We start from the raw sequence: 17,240 nt of genomic DNA, 5'->3' as shown, positions 1-17,240 counted from the left end.
CTAGATCCCAGCATGTAGCATGAATTCAATCAGACACTTCTTGTTCCAGCTGCCTTCATAAAATGGTAGTTTGTGTCTCTTACCGATCACTATGCTCTGTAGGCTGAGCAGTGTGTGCAAATGCTTCTGGGTTCTTGTTGTATGTCTCCTCTTGGGCAGCTTCATCTGTCTCTTCTGGCTCTTTTATCTCAAGGTGGATGTCAGTCAGAGAGGAGGGTGAGGGAGAACCCGAGTGGGAAAAATCTGAATCCCCGTCCTCTGACAACTTATCTGTCCAAGAGGTTACCAACTGCTGCAGGCCACAAATGCGTTCCATTACACTGTCCAAAGCAGAGAAGACGTCATCATCCAAAATCTGCATGTGATCTGGGACGTTGTCATAAATGCTGACACGGTGATCACAAGTAGCCAGTGGGCTGCATGCTTGCTCCTGGTCCTTGGAGCTACTGCTTCTACACTGTCTACCTCGGTAACCATGGAAGCTACCAGTCCTCCAGTTGACCGAAGTGTTGTCTATAGGTGAGAAGGCGTTGTTGTGGGAGAGCACAGTTGGGAATGTGCCTGGCTTGTGTCCATGGGGAATTTCAAAGATGGGGTTTTCGTCAATGTTGCGCTGGTTGTTGAAATGCTGCTCGTTGATTTGCTTCTGGCTGTCTTCTTGTTTGGGCAGCCCAGGGCGTTTGCAGTTGCTGCGCACCTTGGTCACTGGGCTTGGCGTGCTGACCGCGCTGCTGCTTTCCGAAGGACTGCTACTGGATCCAGAGGGCGGTGTGCTGGATGCAGGACTTTCAGTCTTGTCTTGGAGCCTTGCTAGGTCTAGACATTGGAGATGCTTTAGCCTTTCCTCACTAAGACCTTCCTGGATAATCGGTCCACTTATGACAAGTCTTGCTTTCCCCCTTCTGGCGTGTGGGTGTAGCGTGCTTCCTGTTAATCTGAGTTTCTCCATCTTCCGGAGAAGGCTTTTTCCTTTTTTTACTGGAGGCTTTTCAGCAAGGCACTCTTCACTGCTCAAAGTGTGATGTTCACTGGGGGACGGAGGTCTGCTGGAAGAAGTGTCGGGAGATTGGGGTTTGTAGTTCGAGGAGCATCTGGAGGAGCTACGACTTTTTTCGGGTTCGTCTGCCATTGTGTTGGGAGCACTTCCCCCATCACTGTCAGCATTACTAGAGCTATGAGTGGAACAAAGCTCATGGCATTCACCGCTATCGGAAAGAGAGGCCTCACAGCTTCCTGATCTCCTAAAACTTGAAATGGGGCTGTTCAGTGAGTGCAGTGGCTCCCCGTCATCCACACGTATCCATCGCCTGCTCTTCCTGTCGAATGACCATTTTGGGCTGATTGCATAGAGGTCTTCTTCCTCCTCTTCATCTCCCTACATGAACAAATCAATGGGTTATACACAGCGAAAGATGGCGAGAAGGACATTTCTCCTCAGGCTTTCTTTTGTTTATATACTGTGTTTACATGCATCTTCTCTAGAGTTTTCTCTCACACTCACCCTTCTTTTGGACCGGCTCAACTCCAGCTTCATCTCCACGCACTTGTTTAATGTACTTAATCTCCTGAAAGCAAAAGAAAACATTGATGTCAAACAGGAAGACAGCATGATGTTCCCCTCAAATTCCTCCCGCTGTGATTAGCAAGAAGCGCTCATTCTACGTCAGCATAGCACGCGCTCATGCCGCCGAGGGGTGAAAAGCACTACCTGCATAGAGAATCTAAGGCATCCTTATCCAGAAATTCATGATCACTCTTCACCCAGTCTATGTCAATAGGGAAACAGCAATCTGGAAGGCAAACAAATTAAATTGAATTGCAGTACAATAATATTTGCAATTTATTAGGACACATGGTTAAAGTATGCAATGAGAAATGATCAAAATAAATATTTACCAGTGAATAACTGTGCATACTGAGGAAAACCAGCTGCATGAAGCCAATCACAAGCCCCCTTTGCTTCTATCTCTACAAAAGAGAATCAGTGCATATAAAGTATTTAATTTCTGGTGGTTTAGCTTTTATTAGGCTAACATAAGAGGCAAATTCAGCAAACTATTACCACTTAATTCAATTTATTTTTTAATTAACATTGAAAGTGGAGCATTTTTTTGTACAAAGCCATTTTATTCCACCCCAAGTTTATCAACCATCCTCTCATTTCATTAATTTCATGTGGATTAAAAGCGGAGGCTGGCTAATTTGCTGCTAATTGAATGTCTTTGGCTTTTACATGGTTGACCAAAAGAAGACAGGCGGTAGGCACACATGATTTCAGCCTTGCTTGCTGCTTCTATTCCTCTGTCACTCATTTACTTTCACCTTTTTAAAGATTTTCCTAACTGAACACTGCCAGGAACAGATGGTGGAAACAAATCCTTTCTTTGCACTGACTGGCGATCCATAAAACCTTGCATAGGATTCTATCTTTCCCTTAAGTGGCGAAGGGGTCAGGGTAAGACAGCTGGATCTGTGCTACAAAGAACAGATGGCTCAGATATGTAAACATAGGGACCAAGTTAATGCTGCCACTCCCTGCTCTGATGCAGAAGTGGCCTGTAAACGGCTGTGCTGGATGCGATGGCCTCATGTAGCTGTGTTGCAGACAATCTGTAGGTTACCGCCATGGCTTGCAGTCAGCTTGCATTACTGTAGCTTATCTGGGCTGCTGAATTCTGGTCTGAATAAATGAGCATTGCAGATCAGAAGTTTCTCACACAGTGGGTGTGAATCTGGAAGGCAACTTGTGGGAAATGTGTACATACTCATGCTGATAGCTGATGCAATAACTGCTACCTCTGCAAATTACCCAGTTCCAGCCATTTTCTTAGAACTCTAGCATGGGAATTATGTAAGTGTGATCGTATCACATGCCTCTCCACTGTTTAATAGAGCTGAGCAGGGAAAGGCACTTCCTTTTCTAAATACCTCAGGCGGCCCTACAGGAAGTTGTGCTTTTAGGGTTTGGATGCTGATAACAGATGTGGCTTGTGATTGTCCACCCACCCCGGAGCTCTCTAGAATCCTACAAGCATCTGAATGGTCTGGGAGGGTCTTGGCTAATGGTGCTACGTGCTGCACAGGCTGTAAGCTATGAATAATACAAAACTGTCAGATTGGTTGGCTGATACCTCCCTTCCTCCTTGAAGGAGGCACATAGACACTCCAGGTTGAAGCCACCTAATAAAGTGCTACAGCAGGACCCATGGGGATTCAGCAACTGCCATAAACACCTGTCTTCAGAAGAGCACTCAGAGAGTCGATTGACATGAGAAAAGCATCTATGGGACCCCTGAGGGGTGGTGAACATCATGTTTGGCTGACAGCTTGAACAGTTCTAACCTTGAGAGTCTTGGCGGAGCTCAAGCAGAGCCACCTTTAGCTTTTGCATAAGTTTAGAAGGAAATTCAAGAGATTTAAGAGAAACTAAAGGTTTCGTGAAGGCACCCAAAGTCTAAAGAAGCATATTTGCATTAAGATTCAATATATTGTCTGCATGTATGTACTTATGTTTGATAATATTAGAATACACTACAGTGTAAGTACAGGTCTATAAAATACTGGTCTCATTCATTCTCATTCATTTCAAAATGTTGAAGCAGTTGTTGAAGTATGTTTTTTTTTCTCTCTAGGACTGAATGTGTTAATAGTTTTGAATTGCCATTGTACTTTTAGAAAACCTGTATTCACATCCAAGATGATCACACTTCATTTTCGTTCGTAGAGTTGGTACAAACCTGTACAATTTAATGTGTGAAAGATAACTAAGATTCATGGTTTAAATAAGCCAGTCTGACGATGAGGGATTTTTTTACTCCCTTTAAATCTTTTTAAATTGGTTTTTGACAGCAGTGCAAGTCAAACGCCCCACAGGGAGAAGGTCTGCTGCTCCAACGTGTTCTCATGAATATTTGTATACATAAAATTTGGTTTAACCACACGCCTATTTACTTGCATTACTCAGATACTGATATGTAAAATATTCATGTATTGATAGCTTCCAAATGTAAATAATTTACATATGAACAGCTTTATTACAAGACAACTCTCTATTCAAAGTATGACGTATAAATAAAGCTACAATTTAAAATTAATTATGTATGTAATATTTATTTTGTTTTCCTTGGGATGTGGCTGTTTTCTAAATATGAACCTATAAAATACACAATGATCATGAACATAATCCATTTTATTCTTGCACTGTAATCCAATTTTTCGGATTTGACAAAACTGTATGATTGCATTATGTCCGGAATAAGTATAGCGACCATAAGGCTGTGTGTCCACCAAAGCATTTTTCCCCAATGCTAGTGTATTTTTCCAATTTTGAAGAGTTGAAGAATGTTCAACTTTGGGTAAAACCATAGACTGTAAAAAAAATATGGACGCAGTGTCTGTGACGTCACCCGTAGGTTTCTGGAGAACATTTTTGAAGCCCAAAGTGGGCGGAGCCATCTTGGTAGCGCGCCATTTTTTTGTTGTTGCGATAACTGAAAATGGCAAAGAGGCGGGATCAGCTGAGGTGACGTGACGGCTAACAGACAGCAGACAAATGGCTAGTAGTGACAGCAGTGGCAATCCACCTGTCACTCAAGTGGCAACGTCCTTAATTATGCAGACCTTCAAGGCTTAATAAAATTTAAACGGATGAGTTATTAAAAAATTCACCCCCCTCACAGTTGTCATGAAGGGCAAAATTAGCTATATAGACCAAAACCACTTTTTGTACCAGGCTGTAAACACTTTTTTTTTTCTGCTGTAAATTTGGGCATTTTATCATGGGGGTCTAGGGGATTGACTCTCTTTTGCAGCCTGCCTCTAGCGGCCAGTCGATGAATTGCAGTTTAAGTCACTTCTGTATTGGTTTCAAGAGAGTAAAACGCAGCGCTCATTACTGTCTACTTTGTTACCCAAGGTAATGCGGGACAAATACAGCACTGACCAACTGTCACATTCTGCTTATTCTAATGTGTGGTTTTGAATAAGATTTGATTGACAACAATTTTTTTTACTTTGAACCACACAGCACCACTGGTGTTCTTTACCATCAGTGAGCACTTTTGAATGTAACATATCATCATGAGTACTGCTTTTTTTTTTTTTTTTTTATAAATGAATTGTTGCAAATTCTCTTTAAAATGTAGGCTACACATTTGTATAGGGTTAGGTTTAGAGATAGGAGAGGGATTGTTAAGTAATTATATATTGAAACTAAAATTATTGTCACTGTACATTTTTATGCCTGTTCTTTTTTTTTTAAATATATTGTTGAAACGTGGTTATCTTAGGTTTGGGGATAGGGTATCAGAGATATATTGAAAAACTATATAAATATATTTGTGATATAAAGAATTTGTAATTATTTTACATTTCTATAGCTGTAAATGCATATCATTGCTTAGATTTTAGATGCTCCCACTAAGTCAATATTTACTTAACTGTGTATTTAGCATCTAACCAAACATACAAATAAGTATAGTTTTGTATCTATTACGTACATCATAAACACAAAGAGACAGGCTGGGTGCTCCATATCTCAAGTCTTGTGAGTTTTTGTGTTCATACGTCAAGTGTAAAAGTGACAAGTCACTGGCTTTGTAATAATCTCCAGATGTGGCACAAAAAGTTTTTGAGTCATGTAAACCCATTTTCCATAACTATGAACTCGCACAGCTGTTTTCGGACTGAAAAATATTCTCCATTTCATCAGTGACAGGACTGATTTTGATGAAAATCTTGGCAGGTACAGAAAAATGAGGTCATTGGGATAATTGTTCAGACACACTGTTGTTACTCCTGGTTGCTAACAACAATATTTTCATAGATCAGATGTGCCAGTGCAAAGAGAGACTTTGTAACTCCTCAGTGCTATAGTTACCACTATCCAGTAATCAGAGATCATAACTGCTTGTACAAATCTTTGCAAATCGTTAGATATATTGCTGATCAATGAAATGCTCAATTTAAAGCATAGACAGGTAAAGACATCATCAACATCCTCTAATACACTCACTTTTGTTTTTCTGTGACAAAGTATTCACTCTTGATTACTAAGTGGGCCCTTTGAAGTCATTAAGATGTTACACCGGCTTCACTGATAACATCTCTTCTGATTTACAATCGATTCATCCAATTAAATTAGGCTCATGCCTGTTCTGCCATATTTATTAGAATATGGAAGCACTCAAATCTATCATGGTCAATTTTAGTCATAAAATGGCTCAGATCAGCTTTAGATTCATTTGACATAAAACTTAAGAATCGTTTAAAATAAAAATGAGCAGATATAAAGATTTGTACTTACTTGTAATGAGCATTGTTGTTCGTTTGGTTCTTACGCAGAAATGTCATATAAAAAACTGACTGACTGAGTGTAGTAAAGAGTTTTAGACATTACCACAAAAAAATTATCTAGGCAGTAAGCTTCAAGATTCCAATTAACAGATGCAAAGTATTGCTACTTTTAGGAGAAAGCTAGGCTTCTCATTCACACTGGTCACCATAATGAAATCACAGGAAAGGCATTCCCCTCTTTCCTCACTGGACCAAACCAAACTCAACTTTGACTGGGTGGGTTGTTCCCAAAGTAAACAATGACTTTTGTCTAGGTTATTTACAGTGAATACCTGGAATTATTATAGATAGGAATTGAAAATTGTTATGTCTGGTCAATCATGTAGTAAGTATTTTGAATGGCTTGTATGTATGTATATATCAGTACTTTGTTTATCAGACCAGTACTTTGTTTATCAGACCAGTACTTTGTTTAGGCTTGGTTTGTAGGGAATTACAAACCTGCGCACATATATTCAAACGCACATAACTATAGTACCAATTCTTAAAGGCGTAATGATATGACGCAGCGCCTGAAAATAGGTCTAATAGGTTAGACAAACTTAGTCCCGGTCACGTTGGAAGAAGTTACCGAGCTGGGGACTATTTTCAGGCGCTGCGTCATATCATTACGCCTGCTGCACCCATGGTACAGCCGCACAGTTCCTTGATTATTACGCCGGAATGAGAGTAGTTCCTAGCCATATAGGCTTAGAAAATCGCAACTTTTCATTTTCCGTCGATCTTAGTACACGGTTTAACTACAGAAGAGTCAAGTTTTAAATAGGAAAAATATTGAAACTCTTTGGTCATTTTGAAAGAAATGCTACTGGACTCGTCTGAATCAATGATCTATGCTAAGCTATGCTAAAAGTGGTACCGTCAGACCCGGAGTTCGGCTGAATGGATTCTAAAACGGTAAAACTCAACTGTTTAACTCTGGGGGAGTTGTAAAATGAGCTTATTTCCGAAAAAAGTGGAGTATCCCTTTAACGTGCATGTGAACGCCATCAGCGTTTCTCACAGGTTCGCGTTTAAAGTCTGCGTAGAGAGAATGGTGTCGTCTTAGCGGCCCCTAATTTAATAACAAACGATCGTTGCGACGGAAGCGAATCAATCAAAACTAACTTTAGCTGGAAAATAACTTTATTAAAGAACCGCTATAAAGCCAAAACAATCTCTGTTACCTTAAATTATACGCTTATCTCTGTAAAGCTGCTTTGAAACAATCTACATTTGTTAAAAGCGCTATTTAAATGAAGATGACTTGACTTGACTATATAATATATAAATCTAAGGCATTACACTGTATAACCTTTTAGTTTTAGTAGGAATTTCCCTTATAACAGCACTCAGTCATGAGATATTAAGTCTAGATGCCAATTCACTGATGCCTAAATGAAAGTTTTGTGAAAGGGTTTTAGATTTGAACATCTGCTCTTTTGTTGCATGTCTTCGAAGGACAGACGCAGAGCTATGACGCTAATGAGTGCCCTAAATCCCATAAGGATATCGACACAGCCCATCACAGCTAATAGTTTTTGACTCTGAGGCTTCATCAGGACTTACTCCATAGTAACCCATTAGCACTAATGGCTCTCATTAAACACACCGGCGTTTGATTACATCCTCTTAAGCGAGAAAGCCTGAAGTTCTCAGTTCGAAATCCTCTCCTAAGTGAACATTGAAAGTACAGATGAGGACAGGATGGTTTACTTTTACTTTGTTTCTGCAAACATTTCCTAAACTTGACTAGAGAAAACTAAGAGAGTGTTTTGTAATAAATGCGCTGCTATGCAAATCTATCTGACCTTTTCAGTTTACTGTAGTTGTCAGTTTTCTTATAAGAGCAGACAAATCTGTTGTTTTGTATTAAAAATATCAGTGTCCAGCGGAAAGAAAGAGGAAGGAATAACAAACCAGGCATGTGATAAGTTAGCGGAAGGCATGACAGGCGTTCCTGGCTCCATCGTGTCCCCAGCCTGTCCCACCCTAGCTGAAGGGTGGGATGGAGTCATTTGGCGGCAAGACACGCAATGCTGTAACAGTGCAGTTTCCTCTCTGGCTCTGAGTCAAATTGTTTCAAAAGGGTCACTATAAGAGCCTGTTCAATTGGAAAAAGGTAGAAGTACTATATAGAGTACTTCTATATGTAAACTATAGTGCCTGATCAGCTTGATCTTATTGGTATTCTCAGCTATTGGGATGTTACGTTTACACATAATTTTTATTTTAGTTTGGATATATGCTGAAATGTACAAAATGGATATATCGACAGCTTAAAAAAATTAAGCAATAATGTATGCATAGTTTTAGAAAGGTAAAAATCTTATGTTATAATTGTATTATATATTGTATTTTATAAGTACATGTTTTTGAGTCCCTAAACCCACCCATACCATAAACCTATGACTAATTGGCCTTGAAACGCGCAGCTTTGTATGATGCGTTGACGTAATTTCCATTGAAACAGGAAGCTAAGGCGAGACATATTGAATAGCTCCTCCCCCTTTTCAAATAGCCAATAGAGTTAAGTTTACCTCACAGACTGCAAGCACCATGGAAGCGAATCCGAGCGCGTGATGATACGTTGGATTCAATAGTAGAGGTGTGAATAAATTCTTGCCATTTCATTCTTAACCAACGTACAGTTGGAAAACATAATATAACTTGAGCGTTTGAGCAACTGAATTCTCCAACCCATATTGCTCCGTGACGTGTCAACGGTCGCTTTGGCCAGGTGGTATTATAGCATAGGAGGCGGGATGCTTTAGATTCTAGAGAGCATTTGATTGAACAAGCTTATCTCCTAAATGTGAAATTTGTCATCGTTTTGGAACACACCAGCTTATTCATAACCTTAAGGCTAAAGAGTCCGAAATTCGCGTCCGAAATTTTCGCACGTTAAAAAATAAATACGACCTCACGTTATGTCAATCACGCTTGTACACTGCCTCCGAAACTTTCGTCCGTCAAAAAAAAAAATCGAATCAGGTTCGATTTTCTGCGTTTTTCGCATTGGTAGCAAGCATTTTGAATGGTGTTTTGACAATTCAGAACCACCGAATCACGAAAGCGAAAAAACGCATGCGATAATTTCGGACTCAGTGCGCAAGGGCCTTAACATATTCATACTAAAAGCTAAAAAAAAACTTACATTTTGATTTCAGGGGGCCTTTAAAACTTTAAATGCAAAATATACAACACAATTTACTTCAAGGGGCAAACAAATACATTTCAAATCTTATAATACTTAGAATGCAATTGACAATATATAAAAAATCACCCCAAATTATGTGAGAAAATACAAGTATCTAAAAGGTATTGAATATGTATTGAATATACTGTATCTACATGTGCGTATATGGTTAGATCCCATTAGCCTTTTATTTTTGTATTATTTTCCATTTGCGTTCTTACAAAAACTATAGAATTGTTCAGTTTCAGGGAATAGGGGTTATGCGGAGCGCCCAGCGTTCGAACCGGAAAACAGATCTAAGCATTTCCGCTTTTCACTTCCGTACACATCTGCAGCGGTAGGTGATGCGATGCTTTGTTTTAATTAAACAGTCGGATTCCCCTGGTCACCGGAGAGCCCGCCTTGGCGCCGGCGAGACCGGGGACCCGGCCCCCCGAGGAAGCCCGCCGAACGGCGGGGGAGAGGGACCGAGCACACCCGGCCACACCGAGACCTCGGACGGGAACGGGAAGGGGCGAAGCGGGTCAATAATACATAATTAAAAGGTTGACCAGCATAAACACACAGGACATCGTAGTAATTATACTGTTGGTACTATAACCCCATCGCTAAAATGCAGTCTTCATTTGATTGTTTTAATCGTCTGCGAGCAAAAATAAAAGGCTAAACTACTGATAGCATACAAGTCTAAACTAACTAACTGTTTACTGATAGTTACCTAAAGCTATATCAGGTGCCATTAGCAAAAGCTACATATATTACATAGCCTACCTTCATAATTATGAATAAATGAGGAGGCGTAAAACTTAAATCCCTTGCCTAGCAGAGTACTCGGGGCTCTGGACGTCCGTTTGACAATACGGTGTCCATCGGAAATTGATATTAGGGGAAGCTCCTGTAAACACCGGCTTTAGAAGGTCGCCATTACTACGCTGTGTTTACCTCAGTAGCTGATGGCCGGAAGTTGTTAAGCCCGTTTTGTAGAACCCGGAAGAATGTTGCGCATAACCCCTATTACGATTCTTAATATGCCTTCGACACATTGAGTCAGTATTCTTAATAATGTTTATTTGATAAGGACAAGTGCTGACATTTTACATGACTCTCATAATAAGTATAAACCATACACTGCCTGGTTTCCATGGCAATTTTTATAATCTAAAAAACTCACTATTTACAAAATGAAAGAGACTGGAAAAAGATGTATCCAGGCAGAATAGAAGTATGCTCACTTTTGTAACCATACTATTCAAAGTCAAAAGGTCAAAAGCTTTACTGACAGTACAAAGCAAATATAAAGTCCAGATTGCTGCACTATAAATATAGAGTCCATATAAAAGCAGATTGCTTTTGCATCTAGCCTCTTTGGATATCATAAAAGACGCACTCAATCCCCAACATTAATCGCTTGAAAAAATCATTTAATTATTTCCAGTTTTTCTGTGAAAGAATTGCTCTTGTTCTGGGAAGAGCTGTTTTGACACCAGGGACAATTACAGCTCTATTTAAGATTTGTTTTGTGTACCGCCTGGCATTTGGATTGTCACAGACTTGTCAGATCCCTTCATGAAGAAGAGCGTCTGAGAAGAATAGTCGTTCGGTGAGCGGAGCTGGCACAGACGTGAATGTACCCCCGCGAAAATAAATCATTCCAGCTCAGCTCACATAATTGTGTGTTTTTGGACGGGCTGACGTGAACTAGCGGTAGCATGACTATCAGCGTGTTTCATTTCAAGAGAACACAACATGCTACTTTACTCCGGTGGCAGCCTTCCGCATTCATTAAAGACTTAAACATCTGTTTGATCAAACTGTGCTGAGCCCGTGAAAGAACGGCGTGAATAGGAGCCTGTAAAAGAGAGATGGTCGAGATTTACAAATGGCACTAACAAATAGTGTTCCAAATCGAATGGAGATGAATGGCCTTGTTTTGGACTTATGTGTTCAGTTGAATGCAAAGCGACAGATGGCTGACGGCTGATGGTCTTCCTTGAACACCTCAGCTTTTTTCCACATTCTGTCAAAGCGAACCTGCTGTTTGCGTGATTGTAAAGTTGTGTCTGGGCGTTCTGCTGACCCCTTGGTCACCCTTTACAGAGGTTACACAAGCACGTTTCCTTTTCTCAAATACAGGGAATGGACGATATATTTGTGCAATGTTATTAAAGGGTGAGCCCCTTGTTTTGGTTATATTTATAGATGGGTTCTTTTGTAAATGCGAGGAAGAGCTTTGAGAACTGGCCAACTTGAATCCGTGGCTGCCTCTGAGTCTCTCCAGTGGTATTTCCTATATTTTCGTAAGTGTTCTGCTCCAAGAACTGGCTGTCCTTCCTGTACGCACACACTATGTCATCGCAGCAGCGACTGTCGGCTCCACTTCCATGGGGCCCGGGGCAGTGCGGCCCCTGATCTGACTGTTGTGCAGTCATAATCTTCTCTGGTTTTGTGACTTTGACCTTCTCGGAGGGGCGGTGGAGATAGGAAATTAAGAGTGTGAAATACATTATCAAGATAATCCAGACTGTGGAGATGACTACTATTCGAGACTTTTTCTCCAAGTAATAGCCTTGCAGAACTGAGAGAGCCAGCTAATCAATCTGGTGCGGGGGCAAGAAGAGATGCAGTGGGCTCGGGTCCAGATGCTTTCGAATGAGATTCAATTAGGAGTGAATATAATTAGAGATTACATTAACAAGCGCTCATAGCTGATCTGTGGCACTTAGTGTTTCCTGTGGCCTTGGAAGAACTGGCAATCTACTGTCAAACTCAGAGTCCAACTGGCCCTCGGGTTTTATGCGGCACTAAATCAGGCATGTCCTGAACTTTGCAGTCAGAACTTTGCAAAAAGAATATGTCATATTAAGTACCTTTCATGCGGTTAAGCGACGCAAATGTACGACGTGACGACGCTCTTAATCGAAACAATAGATTCCTATGGAGCTATTCCCACCAGGGACGATCAATCACGGCGCGACCAAAGTAAGATGTTTTTTCTCAACCAGTGTGCCGAATTCTTTCCCGTCGGCCCACGATGAAACAGGCCATCCAATTACTTTTGAGCTTCAGGGGCTGTTTACACAACACTGTTTTCAACTAAACACGTAAAACTTTTTATGCGGTTTGGCTGTTCGTTTACACAACAATAGCGTTTTGGGTGCCTGAAAACAAACTTTTGAAAACGGCTTTCAAACTGCACGTTTTTTTGAAGACGCACTCTGTGTAAACAGCAAAAACGCTAATCTCTGAAGACGATGACGTCATGCTCATGCGTATTACATGTTCAGTCTACAGTATAGTGTTTCATTGCCATCTAATTGCCTGGCAGCAGATTACAGCGTTTTTAGTCATTTTCGCGGATCCGTGTGAATGGGGTGACAAGGGTGTCGTCTATACGCAGAAAACTCAAAGGAAAAACGTCTCAGTTTTAAACATATCGTCGTTGTGTAAACGTGTAAGGTACCTTAGATCACGTGCCTGGAGCCGCTGCTGTTGCACAAAATTGGTGACTATGTTTTGAAAACCAGTGTAAACACAAAGTATTCCGGAAGAGAGAAGAGAACGGATGTTGAGTTCTTGTTATCATTGGTGTCTGAGAACAGATTTATCCTCGCATGTTTACTTCATATTTCTTTATACAGAATATAATTTCTATTCTTTTACCAATCAATTATGAGATCTGAAGAGCTTGCAACCACGTACAGAGCACTGTGTGTCTACCGGGTACTCGAGTCATAGAGCTGTTATTCGCTCTAGATCTGTCAATCATATTACTTGATCATAACTCATGCCCTTCCAGATGACAACGTCCTGTATACTTCCTCCTTCTGAGTTCCACACTGTAACAAATTCACTGGAGGCAAGTTGAGATGAGGACCCAAACGCAAATTTAATTATCAAACATAAAACAAACACAAAACAAAAGCATGACCAGGCATGGAAAACTCTAAACTAAAACAGGAACACAAAACCAAGACTAGAAAACAAGAAACCGGATCTGGGACATAGAACAAACAATACTCGACAAGGAGACAGGGCAAACATGAGGGCTTAAATACATAGACTAATTACAAGACAAGGAACACCTGTGAACAATGATCAGACGATTAACCAATGACAAGACACATGGCGGAATCACATGACACGACACAGAAACATGACAATGACAAGAAACAAAACCCAAACCGTGACACACACATAAAGTATGAATAATATTAAAGGTGATGTATGCAGTTTCTGCGACACTAGTGACATACAAAATGACAAAAATAATGCATATTTTTAAACAATTGCATTTTGACATGATGAGCCACAGATGTTTGAGGCAGTCTACATTGGGCACGCCAAATTAAACTATTTAAACTGGAAAAATTGTCTTTCTGAAAGGCTGCATGATGATGCTGTATGGGACTGAAGCATCCATTGTAGTGCGTTGCATTACAATGCCCCATTCGCTTCAACTTGTTCATGACTTGTTTAATCTTTAAAGATATAAATGCAGCGAATTTTGGTTTGCATTTCTGTGACTGAAGCTGAATGTTTTTTCCCATGTAGCGCATCAGTCATGGTCCCACACCAGCTAAACACTCTCTGGCTCCGCCTGCTAGTCACGCCCCAAACTCACGCTATAGGTTGTGCTGGAAAGAGATTGACAGATCTGAGCGGACATTTCTCAATGTTTAGTTGGTGCCTTGTAGGGGTGTAACGGTACATGTATTCGTCCCGAACCATCACGATACGGACGTCAAGGTACGGTGCATACAGTCAGATGACGAATACAGTCAGTCACAGGCGATCCACACTCCAATCCAGAAGGGGGGGCACGTGCGCTAATGCAACTCTTTATGCTAACCACCACAAAAAGAAGAGACGATCTATACGCCAGCCTAAAACAAGAATGGCGAATTCTGATGGCACGCAAGAGCTTGCTTGTAGTCTATACGCAGAGTTTTGATTCACTTTTGTGACTCGCTCCACAAGCTTCACGGAAAGGAAACCATATAAATGTACCGAACTCGTATCGAACCGTTACCACAAAACCGAGGTACTTATTAAACTGTGACCCCAAATCCGAGGTATGTACCGAACCGTGACTTCTATGTACCATTACTCCCCTAGTTGCCTGGGAGGCTCAATGTTTACACTTTTGGGGTAGATAAAGCCATGAATGTCTAAATTGAATCACTACTAAAACGGGGATATTAAAAGCCAAGTTGGGTTGCCATATATTTACTCCTACCTTTTCATCTTTTGACCAACTAATTTAGAGTCTGAACTTTGTGTCATTCTGGGTAGCTCTGAGATGTTGATTCTCCATTTGATACCTGCCTGAAATTTTAGACTTGGGAAGTAAAACACAATCAGGCATCATTTGACGGTGATCGAACGGGCTGCATCTGTTTCTATTCAAGAAACATGGCTTTAACAAGTTATCCAGTTGTTCTTGTTGTTGCAGTCTGTGGAGTGGAAAATACTCAGCCTTGTTGGCATGAAGGACACCGTGTTCTGTTTATGAGGGATTGAGTGTTCCTATCAGGATATCCCCATGCCAGCCCTGTTGGTATCAGGGGCAAAAATAGTGCTTTTACTCTCTTGCCCATCACAGGAAGTGATCATGCACTGGGGCTACAAAGTTCTATTTTTCCCTTAGAAATTTTACCATGTGAATTATAATTGTTTTAGTGTTGTGAAGATCATCAAGCCCATAATCCCCATTTGTTTTTCTAATACGTTTAAATGAAGATGCAGGAATGTCCTTGTAGGAGTGAGCTAGTCCGCTGTTTGGTCCCAAAGTCATACAGAATGACTTTACATTCATGCCAGCTGAAAATGCAGCGACACCCACAATGTTTTTGAGAATCAAAATGGCCCAGAGACAACAAGATTACAAATTCAGCTTAACGTCTGATTCTAAATAAGAGGGAAATGGCAGAATTGTAGCAATTGAGAGGATGGCTGCGTTCAAACAGTTTGCACACAGTAAAACAGAGCACAGAGAGAGAAAGAGAGAGTACGTGTTTGTTTCTCTTCTCGAGTTGTAATGCCAGCTGCCTGAATCTCAGGGGGCCTGGAGCCAGTATGCACAGCATGAGTTCACAGTGTGCAAACTGTTTAGATTCAACTTTGTGTAATATCTCGCTGGCTTCAGTCAGCAATGCCAAAGCTGTAAACACTCATTCACCTACATATACTGTACATGCATCATCTCTTTACTGTTAAAGCTATAATATAAAATCACTCACAATATATAAAAGTTGAATAATTTACTGTAGCTGACGCTTTTATCCAAAGCAACTTGAAGTATGCGTTCAGTTACCAGCCTAGATCTGTAACCACTATACAACACTGTGAATTGAAAGCATTGAAATGTGCATACAATGGCCCCAAAAAGTTCTTGCATACTTAAAAATGGTTGAATGTCATTGGATTAGATGACAAACTATCAAAACCAAGTGCATCTGCAATCAAATGATGCTAGAGATTTTCTCAGGCTATTGTAATCATTTGTTTCCTTTGTTTTAGTAAAATCAAAACAAGGGAATGAATTAGTACAATGTGGCCATGATTTACTAAACTGAGGGAACAAGTTCATAAGTCTAAAACTAAAACAAGGCAACAAATGAGCAAATTGTGGCCAAGATGTACTAAAACAAGAGAACAAATTCTTAATTCGTGATGTAAGGGTGGTTTCACTACAGCGCAGTTATAATAGCAAAATATGTGGGAGAGTGCATGTTGCTATAGTGACGATAGCACATTGAAATAGGTGATAATAATAGGAAATAATTTATAGGTGTGGATTAAAAATGCAAAGATTTTTTGCGGGTCACATCAATTGGGTCTTTCTTCAACTTTGGGCAGTTTTATGTCCTAGTGGTTTTATTAAAACAGATTTAATTATTTTTGTTAAATTTTCAACCCCCCAAAAAAGTTTTAGTAAAAAAAAGTGGTACTATACGGTTATCCGGACCACACCTGACCACCGCTCTTGGTTGGGGGCGGGGTTGGGGTAGGTCATCACATGTGGTCCGGATAACCGTATAGTACCAAAAAAGTTATTTTATTTTTATTTTTAAATCATTACAAGTTTATAACTATGGCCATCTAGACAAGTTTCAATATTTATTTTATGACAACGTTAGTGTTAGTGTGCTTGATGTGCATTCACTCCATGTCATAATTACCGTAATTATGAGATTTCGACTTGTAAAAAGCATTTACGTCCTTGGAATTTCCAAAAATTATTTTCATTTCCAATGTCACACATTGGTATCTCGAGATTACAACAATTATGAAATGGTGTGAACGCAGGAAATGACAGGAATGTCCAGTGCTGGACATTGTTAGTAGACAAATTAAATGAACTAGTGAAAAAGTAAAACTTGTTTTAAAAGTGTTTATTTTATAAATGTCCGTATGGCCATATGGACATTCAGAGAGTGTGTTCATGGTTGAAGAGACAGAAATATGAGTGCGAATGTGTTTTGCACCTCTGTCTGTCCTACTTGCACCACCTTGTGCTCTATGAGGCGCATGGCCAAAACAATCTCAAATAACATCATGACCAGAGAATCAGACCAGAAACAGTCAGCCGGCAGTGTAAGTTTTGAAGTTCTCTAATCGTATGTTTTTTTTATTTTTATTATAAGCATATCACTTAATTATAATGTATCTGTAAATTTATAAACCATTAGTGATGTACTTTAGTGTC

At 40.2% G+C, this 17,240-nt stretch overlaps 1 protein-coding gene across 2 annotated transcripts in view; it reads right to left on the bottom strand.

Moving 5' to 3' along the window:
- LOC311276700 (rho GTPase-activating protein 7) overlaps positions 1 to 17,240 on the bottom strand; it is a 52,645-nt gene that overhangs the window by 12,132 nt on the left and 23,273 nt on the right. Inside the window, exons 1-5 of one of the 2 annotated variants that reach the window (XM_084386546.1) lie at positions 6,305 to 6,523; positions 1,897 to 1,968; positions 1,709 to 1,790; positions 1,502 to 1,565; positions 84 to 1,375 (exon numbers count right to left, since the gene is read on the bottom strand). In XM_084386546.1, coding sequence (XP_084242672.1) covers positions 84 to 1,375; positions 1,502 to 1,565; positions 1,709 to 1,790; positions 1,897 to 1,968; positions 6,305 to 6,317 — 1,523 coding nt within the window. In that variant the 5' untranslated portion in view covers positions 6,318 to 6,523. Of the gene's footprint in view, positions 1 to 83; positions 1,376 to 1,501; positions 1,566 to 1,708; positions 1,791 to 1,896; positions 1,969 to 6,304; positions 6,524 to 17,240 lie in introns of those variants that run through there. The other variant, XM_084386545.1, reaches the window with a different exon arrangement.

The sequence above is a fragment of the Rutilus rutilus genome, assembly GCF_951802725.1.
Source record: "Rutilus rutilus genome assembly, chromosome: 18".
In the NCBI taxonomy this organism is placed as follows: domain Eukaryota; kingdom Metazoa; phylum Chordata; class Actinopteri; order Cypriniformes; family Leuciscidae; genus Rutilus; species Rutilus rutilus.
The sequence above is the reverse complement of the archived record's forward strand: the minus strand, read 5'-3'. Positions and strand labels throughout refer to the sequence as shown.